The 11,481-nt window shown below is 38.8% G+C and overlaps 1 protein-coding gene across 1 annotated transcript; it reads left to right on the top strand.

The window, feature by feature from the left end:
• The first annotated feature begins 2,291 nt into the window (after positions 1-2,291).
• Positions 2,292-10,939, top strand: cdk9 (cyclin-dependent kinase 9 (CDC2-related kinase)). Its single transcript, XM_039780457.1, has 8 exons — positions 2,292-2,424; positions 2,558-2,671; positions 4,344-4,425; positions 6,446-6,536; positions 6,741-6,907; positions 7,572-7,743; positions 8,102-8,255; positions 10,088-10,939. Exons 1-8 carry the CDS (start codon positions 2,384-2,386, stop codon positions 10,359-10,361), a joined length of 1,095 nt encoding a protein of 364 aa, XP_039636391.1. The 5' UTR covers positions 2,292-2,383; the 3' UTR covers positions 10,362-10,939.
• Positions 10,940-11,481: the final 542 nt, after the last annotated feature.

The following is an 11,481-nucleotide window of genomic DNA, read 5'->3' as shown; positions in this document are numbered from 1 at the left end:
AAACACAAGAATAGAAGCTTCCTGTTCATTCTACTACTTGTCCAATGTTGCTGCCTTCATTTGGACTCATTGGATTGAATTCATTTTATGTGTTAATCAAATTGTATTGGGTGTAAACAATGCGATCGTCTCAATGAGATGTCTATATTTCTATCTTTATTTTTAGTATTATTAATGAATTGATGAAACAAATCATTGCACTGCTGACTTTCAGTTTAACTTAACATTAACATTAACATTAATATGCATTCCCCCAGCCTGCCTGTGGTCCCCCAGTGGCTAGAAATGGTGATAGGTGTAAACCGAGCCCTGGGTATCCTGCTCTGCCTTTGAGAAAATGAAAGCTCAGATGGACCGATCAGGAATCTTCTCCTTATGAGGTCATAAGGAGCAAGGTTACCTCCCCTTTCTCTGCTTTGACTGCCCAGAGAGAGAGACATCATGGCTTTCAAACAAGCAAAGTGGCAGTTGGTCAAGGCCACACCCCCACCCTCCACCTTGCCCCCCCTCCTCCTCAATAGCTACAGACACAGAAATGGCACATACTAAGGAAAGCTCATTGTGGGACTGGCTCTAGTGGCTGTAATTCTGCACCAAGGCTCAATTTCGGGAAATAGACTTCAGATACGGTATTAGGGGACCACTAAGGCCTATATAAAAGAGACTTCAGATACAGTATTAGGGGACCACTAAGGCCTAAAGAGACTTCAGATACAGTATTAGGGGACCACTAAGGCCTATATAAAAGAGACTTCAGATACAGTATTAGGGGACCACTAAGGTCTATATAAAAGAGACTTCAGATACAGTATTAGGGGACCACTAAGGTCTATATAAAAGAGACTTCAGATACAGTATTAGGGGACCACTAAGGTCTATATAAAAGAGACTTCAGATACAGTATTAGGGGACCACTAAGGTCTATATAAAAGAGACTTCAGATACAGTATTAGGGGACCACTAAGGTCTATAAAGAGACTTCAGATACAGTATTAGGGGACCACTAAGGTCTATAAAGAGACTTCAGATACAGTATTAGGGGACCACTAAGGTCTATATAAAAGCATCCAAAGAGCACCATGTCATGGGATCTTTAAATGCATACGTAGCAGGGTCACAGCTTGAAATAGACATACCCCGAACTGCAACATAATCCCTTTTCCCCCTGCATTTATGTCTCGTTCACACTCCAGTCCAGTTGGAGGCGGTGATGCACCTTTAAGTTGGTTTGCCAACCGCCAATAAACCATAAGGAAGAAGAAGAAGCTTTTTTTTTTTATTTTATTTTTTTTATTGACAAAATGCAGTACACAGAGAATCAGGTAGGCCTAAACAGTAATAGCACATGAACATCAAGTGTACAAACTTATGAAGATAAAAATAAAAAAACATACGAAGCAATACAAAGGAAAATCATTACATAGAAAAAATAAATAAAAAGAGGTACATGAAAACATAAATTTACAATTAGTTAGAGGTTTCAGGGGAAAAAAGCTCAACAGTTTCCACAATTGTAATACTTTTTTTGTTATCCAACGATATAAGTGACTTCAGTAGAGATTTAAATTCTATGAGAAAATGTACAAATTAGGATATGAATTAGAACATTTCTGCTTGTGATATAAAATTTGGCATACAGAATGATGAAGTTAATTAGATACTCAAGAGCACCATTTCCTGAATTATTGTAGAAACAGATGATTGGTGGGTTCAAAAAAGTAAGACTCAAAATCAGTCCAAAATCTTTTGGATATTTCACAATCAAAATAAAGGTGAGCTATTGTTTCAATATTCTGTTTACAAAATGTACAGGAAGAGTCAATGTCAGCAAATTTATCAATAAGGTGATTAGTAGGGTATATGTCATGTAAAATTTTGAGGTGTAGCCTACTTCCTTAGCTTTGTTAGAAACACAGTAGGCTACTTACAGAGTAGAAGCCATGCCCTTCTCCAATTTATGTTCTCAATTTTAGATCTCCACAAAAAAGACTGTATCCTTTCTCTGAAAAATTCGGCGAATATGCTTATTGTTAGTTCAATTCCATCCAATGATAGTATAGACTGAGATATATCGTGTGCACCATAAGTAATTTTTTAGAAGTAGAATTAAACCATTTGGGATTGCACGAGATAAATAGTTAAATTCTCTAAAAGGAATTGGAAAACTGTGTGCATTCATAAACTGTTCATAGGATAGCATATCACCAGATTAATCGAAAAGATTAAGAATGTGATTTAAATCTCTTTGATAGCATTTAGGGAAAAATAAGGATTTTCTCTTAATACATCCATGCCTGCGAGAGGCAGAAATGTGCCGCAAGGATTTTGGTCTGCCGGAAATCAACCAAGGAAGAAGAAAGGTCGCAGACTGAACGGCACAGGGATGCAGCGAGACAAAACAAGCAACGCCGGTGGGGCTGAAAAGTAAGAATATAGCTATATTACATTTAACTTATAAGACATGTGTATTTTCTTTCATTTAATTACATTGGGACATGTTCTACGTAGCTCGTGTTTTAACATAAAGGTCCTAATTTGCAATGAAATGTCTCTTCAGGCCCGACCGGGAGGCCGCCATAATGTCGAAATACTACGATGGAGTTGAATTTCCTTTCTGTGACGAGTTCTCCAAATATGAAAAAATGGCAAAAATAGGACAAGGAACTTTTGGGTGAGTAATACACAAACATTGTATCGTGTGAGTCTATCTGTAAATGCGTTTTTTTTTGTGGCTGTGTCTAACGTCTAACGTAACGCTGTGCTATAGTCATAGGCTATAGCTAACTTTAGTCACAAGGAATACAGTCTAACTTAGTCTAAGCCGTGGTCGGAAAGAACAGGGGAGACACTTTGTTTCTCTCACTATGACTCTAGAGTCGCTACTTACTCGTTTTAGGACCAGGTGTCCTTTTTTATGTTCAGTAGACTTTTTGAAAACGTAGCCTACAGAGTCACGGAACCTAGTTAGACCAGCTGAAATAGGTGCTGTCTAGTGGATTGTACCTTAACGTTAGCTAGTTAATAGAGGGGCGTTGTAGTCTGTGTTAACGTTACACTGTAACCTCCCAAATCACCATAGGAGAACCACTTGCCCACAAGTTAAGATTTAATTTACTCATATGATAAAGATCCAATTATAAGGAATAATCTACCAATTTAGTTTATAGTTAAAACTAGGGTTGCATGATATTGACAAAATGTGATTTTGCGATATCGACTATGAATATTGTGACATCAATATTAATTTCGATCTTTTTAAACGTATGTAAAATTACAAAAGTTACGGGAAAACAAATCAAAATAGATTCATAACAAATTAAACATATTTTCTTACAACACAAGGTTTATTTCAACTGTCAGTCATATTGGACTGGTCCAACATGAATGAATAAATAAATAAATAAATAAGGACCATGTCTACAGAACAGGACATGTTTTACTGGTTGGACAGTATAAAATAAATAAATAAAGAGAACAGGACAACTTTTCTTTCGCTTCTCTGATTCGTTCCGTTTAGTTGTCTATCTATTTCTTCTAGCCTGACAAGCCAGACCCACATCAAGATGTTGGGTCTTCGAACTTACCATTGGCAGGGGTCAATCCGAGGGGTGGGATAAAAGGTTGTCTTTCAAATTCCCTCTGCACGCAATAGGATAGCGCTACAACCAGGCAGAGCAACGCTAGTAGTACATTTTTTGCCGTATCTGGTTGGCAAAACTATGAACGCATCTTCCTTTTTTTAAGAATGACTTCAGTGCTTAACTCCAAGTCTTCCAGAGTCGCGGCCAAAGCCGATTCGAACTCTGCCGTTAAGCCCACCCACCGACTCTATACACGATGTCATTGGTCTGACCAGAATTTTATTTCTCCAGCTCGCAAGCCAAAGGAGAGTTGCTAGACCGACCCTGGCTGCAAATTCCATTTGCTGCCGCTAGGATGCATCTAGATTTCTAGGCTCTGTCGAAATATGCACACACGTGGTACGCTCCACAGGGTTTATCACGTAGTGGACCAGTGCTGACGTGTACCAACATGTGCAAGTGGCACGTTAACTGGCCAATGAAATGATAATCATTATAGCTATTCAAGCGGGCTCTAAATCAGACACAACTAAGCCACACAGCCAACGGATGGGACGGAGTGCTCCACAAAATAAACAAAATATTGCATACTTATCGCGACACTTTCGATATAATATTGAGCAACGTGATATTGAGTCGATATATCATGCACCCCTAGTTAGAACTTTGTTTTCTATTTTTTTTAAGAGTGTTTAAAAATCAAGTTGTGAGTAAAGTAAAAGTGTTGTATTTGTAAATGTATACGTAATATTCACATCATAGGGAGGTGTTCAAAGCAAAGCACAGACAGACTGGGAAGAAGGTCGCGCTGAAGAAAGTTTTGATGGAAAATGAGAAAGAAGGGGTAAGACCATTCAGAGTCTTTTTATTTTATTTTTGTATATAGCCTTATATGCTGAATATCCATAAGATTGGGACACATGTTAGGAACAGTTGATGTGTATAGGGCTGGGCGATAGGGAGAAATTCAGATATCACGATATTCTTGACCAAATACCTCAATATCGATATTGCGGTGAAATAAAAGTGTGAAATATCTTCACACTTAGATTTTTGATAAATAATCATCAGTAATGTGGACATAATGTCTAAGTGGTGAAAAGGCAAATAATAGAACAGCTAGAACAGTCTGGTAAGTTCAGAAAAGTACATCACTTTACTGTAATGTAGCCTTTAAAACCAGGAAAAGACAACACTTATGTCATATCACGATATTTCGATATCCAAAACCTAAGACGATATCTAGTCTCATATCACGATATCGATATAATATCGATATATTGCCCAGCCCTAGATGTGGACCCAGCGTGAGTGGTTTTATATGACAGAAAAGTCATATTAAAGGTACAATGTGTAGTTCTCTACCATATGCTCCAAAAACAAACAAAGAGGGAAGCAGCAAGAATGGCATGATTTACTAATTGAAGCGATGAAGGTGTTCAACATTAGGGCTGCAACTAACAATTATTTTAATTGCCAATTAATCTGCTATTTTCTTAATTAATTGATCAGTTGTTTGCTATATAAAATGTCAGAAATTGGTGAACAATGTCGTTCAGTGTTTTCCGAAGCCCAAGATGACTTCCTCAAATGTCTTGTTTTGTTCACAACTCAAAGATGTTTGGTTTATTGTCACAGAGGAGTAGTCTTGGTAAACACTGATGAACCTCTGACAAATTTGAGATTTGCTCTGCAAGTCAGTCTGGCCAAGAACCCATTCAAGCCCATTTCCAATTTTTCTAAATCAAGGCACCAATCATGACCGTTGAGGCGGGCTTTACACAATGACGATAGCGCAGCGACTGCAAGCAGCTTTTTGTTTACATTCAACATGATGGCCACCGAAGCGCAGCAACCCGTTGATGCTGCTGTCGCTGCTACATCACCCGGATCGTTAGTCTGATTGGTTGAATGACTATCCAATTGCGCCAAGAGGCATTTGAGCGGCGTCCGTTGGTGACGCCCCTTTGGAAATGCCCTGTGAATGAAGCTTACCCAGACCCACTCTCAGTTACAACTGAGAAGGGTCTGGTGTCAACCAGGCTAACGGAGGAGTGAAGAAACTAGAAAATATGTGTTTTTCATTAGAAAATTACTCAAACCAATTAATCAATCATCCAAATAGTTGATGATTAATTTAAAAGTTGACAGCTAATCGATTCATCAATCAATTGTTGCAGCTGTTCAAGATTATGTACATTTAAACACACCATAAACCAAGCAATATCTTCAAAAATGTGTACAGAGGTTTTAGAGACATTACTGAGAGAGAGAACAGGTGCGTTGAGTGAGTGATATCAGTGGTGAAGCAAGCGAGGTGAGCTGTATTGGAGCGGATGTGTGAGGGGGGGAAAGCGAGAGGATATAGATGGCAAAGACGATGTAAAGTGGGTTACAGTGAACAATAAAAGCACAAAAGGTTCTTAAGACGTAGTGGCTTCATCTGTTAGAGTGAAGGGTGTTGCAATGTGGAGACTGCAGTGCACACAGTGTCACACACACACAGCACACCTTTTTGTTTACTTAAACCGCACAACTTTTTCTGTTATCGCACAGAATGACATGTCGTGCAGCCCTAGTATTGAACAATTGGAAAATCAAAACAGAATATTAAAATCCCAAAATTGAAAATAAAATAACCTACCCAACGAACGAATAGTCCAATATTCAGATCCATCTTGGCTGTGAAACTCTCTGGCATTCACTTTTTTAAGTAACTGCTGCATATTGTCCTGTGCTTATAATGCTGCTTGTTTTTGCTCTGGCTAGATCATTCTAAATATTGACAACACGCTTGAATTCGTTAGTCCATCAGGGTTTCTACACATTCACTACATGAGTTTTCTCTGGCTGCTTTATTTTAGTTCCCAATCACAGCTCTGAGAGAGATCAAGATCCTGCAGCTACTCAAACATGAGAATGTGGTCAATCTGATTGAGATCTGCAGAACCAAAGGTTGGTGTTACAAACATTTGCTATAATAATCAATTTCTGTCTTAATCTAGGTTTGTGTGGTTATATATTTAGGGCACTTATTTGTCCGACCATGTAAGAAATATCAAAATGTGTCTTGCTCCAATGATGGGAGCAGGAAGCTTTTTTTTATTTTATTTTATTTTTTTACATGTTGACATGTAAAAAAATTTTGTTTTTTTGAAGCTACTCAGTTCAACAGATACAAAGGCAGCATCTACCTGGTGTTTGACTTCTGTGAGCATGACCTGGCTGGGCTGCTCAGCAATGCCAATGTAAAATTCACCCTGGCAGAGATCAAGAAGGTCATGCAGATGCTGCTCAATGGATTGTACTACATCCACAGAAACAAGGTGAGGCATTGAGAAAGAGGACTATCCAGATTTAAGATCTAAGACAGAAATGTATGTAAAATACCCTATATGCTGTATATACCCTAGAGAAATGAGGAAAAAGAAGAGGAAGTTATCATATCAGCAGAAGACTGGAAAGAATCACTTGTGTGTGAGTGTGGTACATTGGATGAAAGGTTCATGAGATATTTCAAAGACAGACCACACATACAGAGGCTTCCCAGTTGTATTACATACAGTAGATATTGGGTACTAATCTACAAGAAATGATACATTCACAGGACATACATCTTTTTAACATACTGCGTGTAACCACCATGAAGCAGATGACATGGAAACAGCGAAATCCACCTATATTAAATTAATGTCTGACAACAACCGAACAAACTTTAGACATGGAAAAATTTACCTTTACAATCAGAGATCAAATGCACAAATAGAGTTAGATCCACTCCAAAGATAGTCTGTATAATAAAATGTCTGTATAAGAAAATATCTCAATCTGTTCAAATATCTGGAAGTAGAACAATAGGGTAGATCTTTTTCAATTAATAAACATGGATTTCATCAGTTTAAACCCAAGAAATGCCACCTAATTTGTTATTACTCTCACTTTTACAATGTCTTGTGGTCTCGATCTTAATGTTTCCTTCTCTTGAATCAGATCCTTCACAGAGATATGAAGGCGGCCAACGTGCTCATCACCAGAGACGGTGTCCTGAAGCTGGCTGACTTTGGTTTGGCTCGAGCCTTTAGCCTGGCTAAAAACAGCCAGGGGAACCGCTACACTAACCGCGTGGTCACACTCTGGTACAGACCTCCAGAGCTGCTGCTAGGTAAGAGACAACCATAATACTCAAGAAAATGCACAAAGGCAGAAATATGCATATGCACTCCATGTTATTTATCAATAAGTGGATGCAGTGCAATTTACTGATATGTATTGGCGTTGTGTACAGCCATTACCCATATCTGCAGCTATTTATAGTGCCTACTGTGTCAGTTCATAAATGATGCTGTATCTCAATCATTGTCATTCTATATCAAAAAGGCATTCAGTAATGATGTATAGAACTCATTGATGGTGACTTTACAAATTGCTTCACAAATTATAAAAAAAAAAAAAAAAGACAAAGGCATTGCATCATTTATTTATGTATGTATTTATACATAAATAAAGTCATTTTTTTATAGGTGAGCGAGACTACGGCCCCCCCATTGACCTGTGGGGAGCAGGCTGCATCATGGCAGAGATGTGGACAAGAAGTCCCATAATGCAAGGCAACACTGAGCAGCATCAGCTCACTCTCATCAGCCAGCTCTGTGGCTCCATCACTGCTGAGGTAAGATGACATTATAATGGGAACATCAGTTTAGACTAAAGTCGCGTTACCTGGTGACATAACTCACAGGGCTCAACACTAACGTTTTTCCAAAAGAAAGACTTTAGGGGCGTCAATTAAAAATGATCAAATTAGTTTTTCTTTAAGTGCTCATATTATGCTCATTTTCAGGTTCATAATTGTATTTCGAGGTTGTATCAGAATAGGTTTACATGGTTTAATTTTCAGAAAACACCATATTTTTGTTGTACTGCACATTGCTGCAGCTCCTCTTTTCACCCTGTGTGTTGAGCTCTCTGTTTTAGCTACAGAGTGAGACATCTCACTTCTATTCCGTCTTTGTTGGGAGTCGCACATGCTCAGTAGCTAGATAAGCACTACTAGCCAGTCAGAAGCAGAGCATGAGGGCGTGCTACGCTAGCAGCTAGGCGAGCATTATAACGTGTGTTACAAAGTGACCACGTCTGTCTCTGAAGTAAAGGCTGGACTACAACAGAGCTGTTTGGAGCAGTTTGTGAACAGTGGTTTCTGTTGGAGATGGTAAGTCCCTTTGGGGTGGACTTTGGGCTTTTTCACTTTGTAAACCTATAACGTGCACAAAAAAGATATATAACACAATAAAGGAAAGGGGAAAAGCCAAAAAGCATAATATGAGCACTTTAATAAAAGGAATGCGAGGAGACATTTAAAAGCAAAGGGATTTTATCTATTTGAATAGAAAAAATACTAGTTTTTTAAAATTATTTCTCTTTTTTATTAAATAATTTTGTAAGTAGTCATACTTTTAACTGCTTTAAATTGTATATGGTTCAAGGTTCATGTATTATTGTAGAACACAGGGTTGCACAACGAAATGAGGTTGTATTCTCTTTGTGCTTCGCAAGAAAAAAACAACACAAAAACAGTTATTTCCAGTAGTGCACGTTCTGAATGTGCAGAAGGAGGAATGTAAACCGCAGCAACAAAACACTGGTGAGTTCTCTGGACAGATAATGTGGCCAGCATCTTGACAATACAAATTCTACAATTCAATCAGAGACACATTGTCTGAGCATCATTGATGTACATTTTTTTTCCATAAACTTGTACAGGATACATGATATACTGTATTTGGGATGGGAAAGAGAATTTGCTTTTAGAGCTGGGCGATTTAGAGAAAATAAAATCTCAATGTCGATATTGCAGCAATGTTATAGGGTTGATTATAATACCCTAGCTTATAATGACTAAGTGGGTAAAGGCAAATAATAGAACAGCTAGAACAATCTAGTAAGTTCAGAAAGTAACTTTATGTACTTTATTTTCTTTATTCATTGAAGCCTCTATGTTTACAGGCTTGTGGTGATGCGTGATGTGCTAAAAATCTGTTTGGTACTGCCAATTTGTTTTTTGTCATGGCACGTGTGCAATAAACATTATACTTCGTGAGAAAAAAAAATCGTGGCCGAGAATCGTGATATCAATTCCAAGCAAAAAAAACGTGACTCATATTTTTCCCCGAATCGTGCAGGCCTAGATATTACCCCGCCCTATTAGCTTTGTTTTTGTATCTGTTATTATCATATGTGTTGGTCCATTATTAGTTTTCTTTGTATTACAGACTCCATTGCAGCACAAAAATATGAAGTGTTTTTAGAGCAAGTGTGGAAAATACCCTAACGTTATTCGCACAACTGCTCCCAAAATACAGTTTACAGTTCGCACACATCTATTTTTAGTCGCAAATGCGCTTGAAACGCTCTCACTGTCGAGCGCTTACTCTTCTTTGTCGACTTGATCACGAACCATTTTGTCTTTCCGTGGTATGGCTTGCGTGATAAGTAAGAGGCCATTAAAGCCATACCCAGAACCCGTACGCCCTGGATCTGATCGATAAACTCCTGGTCCTGGACCCGGCACAGCGCATTGACAGCGACGACGCGCTCAACCACGACTTCTTCTGGTCCGACCCCATGCCCTCAGACCTGAAGAACATGCTCTCCACTCACAACACCTCCATGTTTGAATATCTGGCCCCGCCCAGACGGAGAGGCCACATGCCGCAGCAGCCGCCCAATCAGAACAGAAACCCAGCCACCACCAGTCAGACAGAGTTTGATCGAGTGTTTTAGTGGTTGGAGAAGTTTATGGACCGTTGTTTGCCTAGTTGGACTTCTTATTTAGTCTAAAATGACAACTTTTTTTCCCCAACCGGTCTTATATTGAGGAAAAGCTACACATTCCTTTTTTGGTTGAGGTTTGGCAGACATTACCTGGAGATCTATACAGTTTCTTTGTAGGATCACTGCTCTGCACAGGAGGCAAGTGGTTTGGGTTGACCAGGGACAGGACTGTATGTTCTAAGTTATGCAGAGGCCTTTGCAAGCCAAGTTATTAACTTTGTATGCTTTTTCTCCAGGGGATAATGAAGAGACTGATGTTAACATGGCTTGGGTGTGTTCACTATGTTGCCTTGATTAAACAAGGCCCCTGTTAGTTTTAATTTGATTTAATAGTTTGATTCATTTGTGAGTGAGTCTGGCATTTTAGTTTTTTACATTTCCACACTATTATAATTGTTTAAAAAAGAAATAGCTATATTTAAAGGCTGTGCAGTATTTTTGGTGATAACCATTTTACACGATACCACAAACATTTCTAAACACATAGCCAAAAGTGACAAACCCAAAATAAAGTGGTTATTACGCAACTTTGTGTGATCATGGTATTTCTTAGGGGGTTCCTCTCTAACAGAAAAGGTACCCTTTGTGTGAGCTGGAGCCTGTTTCACAAAAGCAGAATATATAAATCCAGGATAACCGATAAAGCAAGGCTTGACCTAGTCTAATCTGTGCATCCTGGCTTGGTGCGTTTCACGAAGGCCAAGTCAGGCTGAGGAGGAACGACTAGGTCGAGCCAGGCTGAAGTCATTCAGATAGATGTGCATCCACGGCTTTCCGCAAAAGACCGCGAGGTCGATCACAGATTTACTGATGCCAACATGGAGAATATGCATTGTTTATACTTTATACAGAGTGAGCAGCAGCTTCTTGTGGAAGTATGATGACGTGAAACACATTATTTGTATAAAAAGAAAAGAAACACGGCCGCTGTAATGAAAAAGCGAGAGAAAGCGTAGCAGACGATCACGGACCGACTGAATGCGTAATTGTAGCCTAAACATATACATTAACTGACCACAGCTCTGAATTGAAGCCGTCATAATCATTCCATTCAAGGATTAGGCTACTA

The sequence above is a fragment of the Perca fluviatilis genome, chromosome 17 (assembly GCF_010015445.1).
Source record: "Perca fluviatilis chromosome 17, GENO_Pfluv_1.0, whole genome shotgun sequence".
In the NCBI taxonomy this organism is placed as follows: Eukaryota; Metazoa; Chordata; class Actinopteri; order Perciformes; family Percidae; genus Perca; species Perca fluviatilis.
This window is presented reverse-complemented; position numbering and strand designations above follow the sequence as displayed.

Bases quoted from the DNA above. Each gene is read 5' to 3' on its own strand.
- cdk9 (XM_039780457.1), top strand. From the start codon at position 2,384: ATGCAGCGAGACAAAACAAGCAACGCCGGTGGGGCTGAAAA. The intron at 2,425-2,557 runs GTAAGAATATAG...ATGTCTCTTCAG, and splicing joins AACGCCGGTGGGGCTGAAAA to GCCCGACCGGGAGGCCGCCA. The intron at 6,537-6,740 runs GTTGGTGTTACA...GTTTTTTTGAAG, and splicing joins TGAGATCTGCAGAACCAAAG to CTACTCAGTTCAACAGATAC.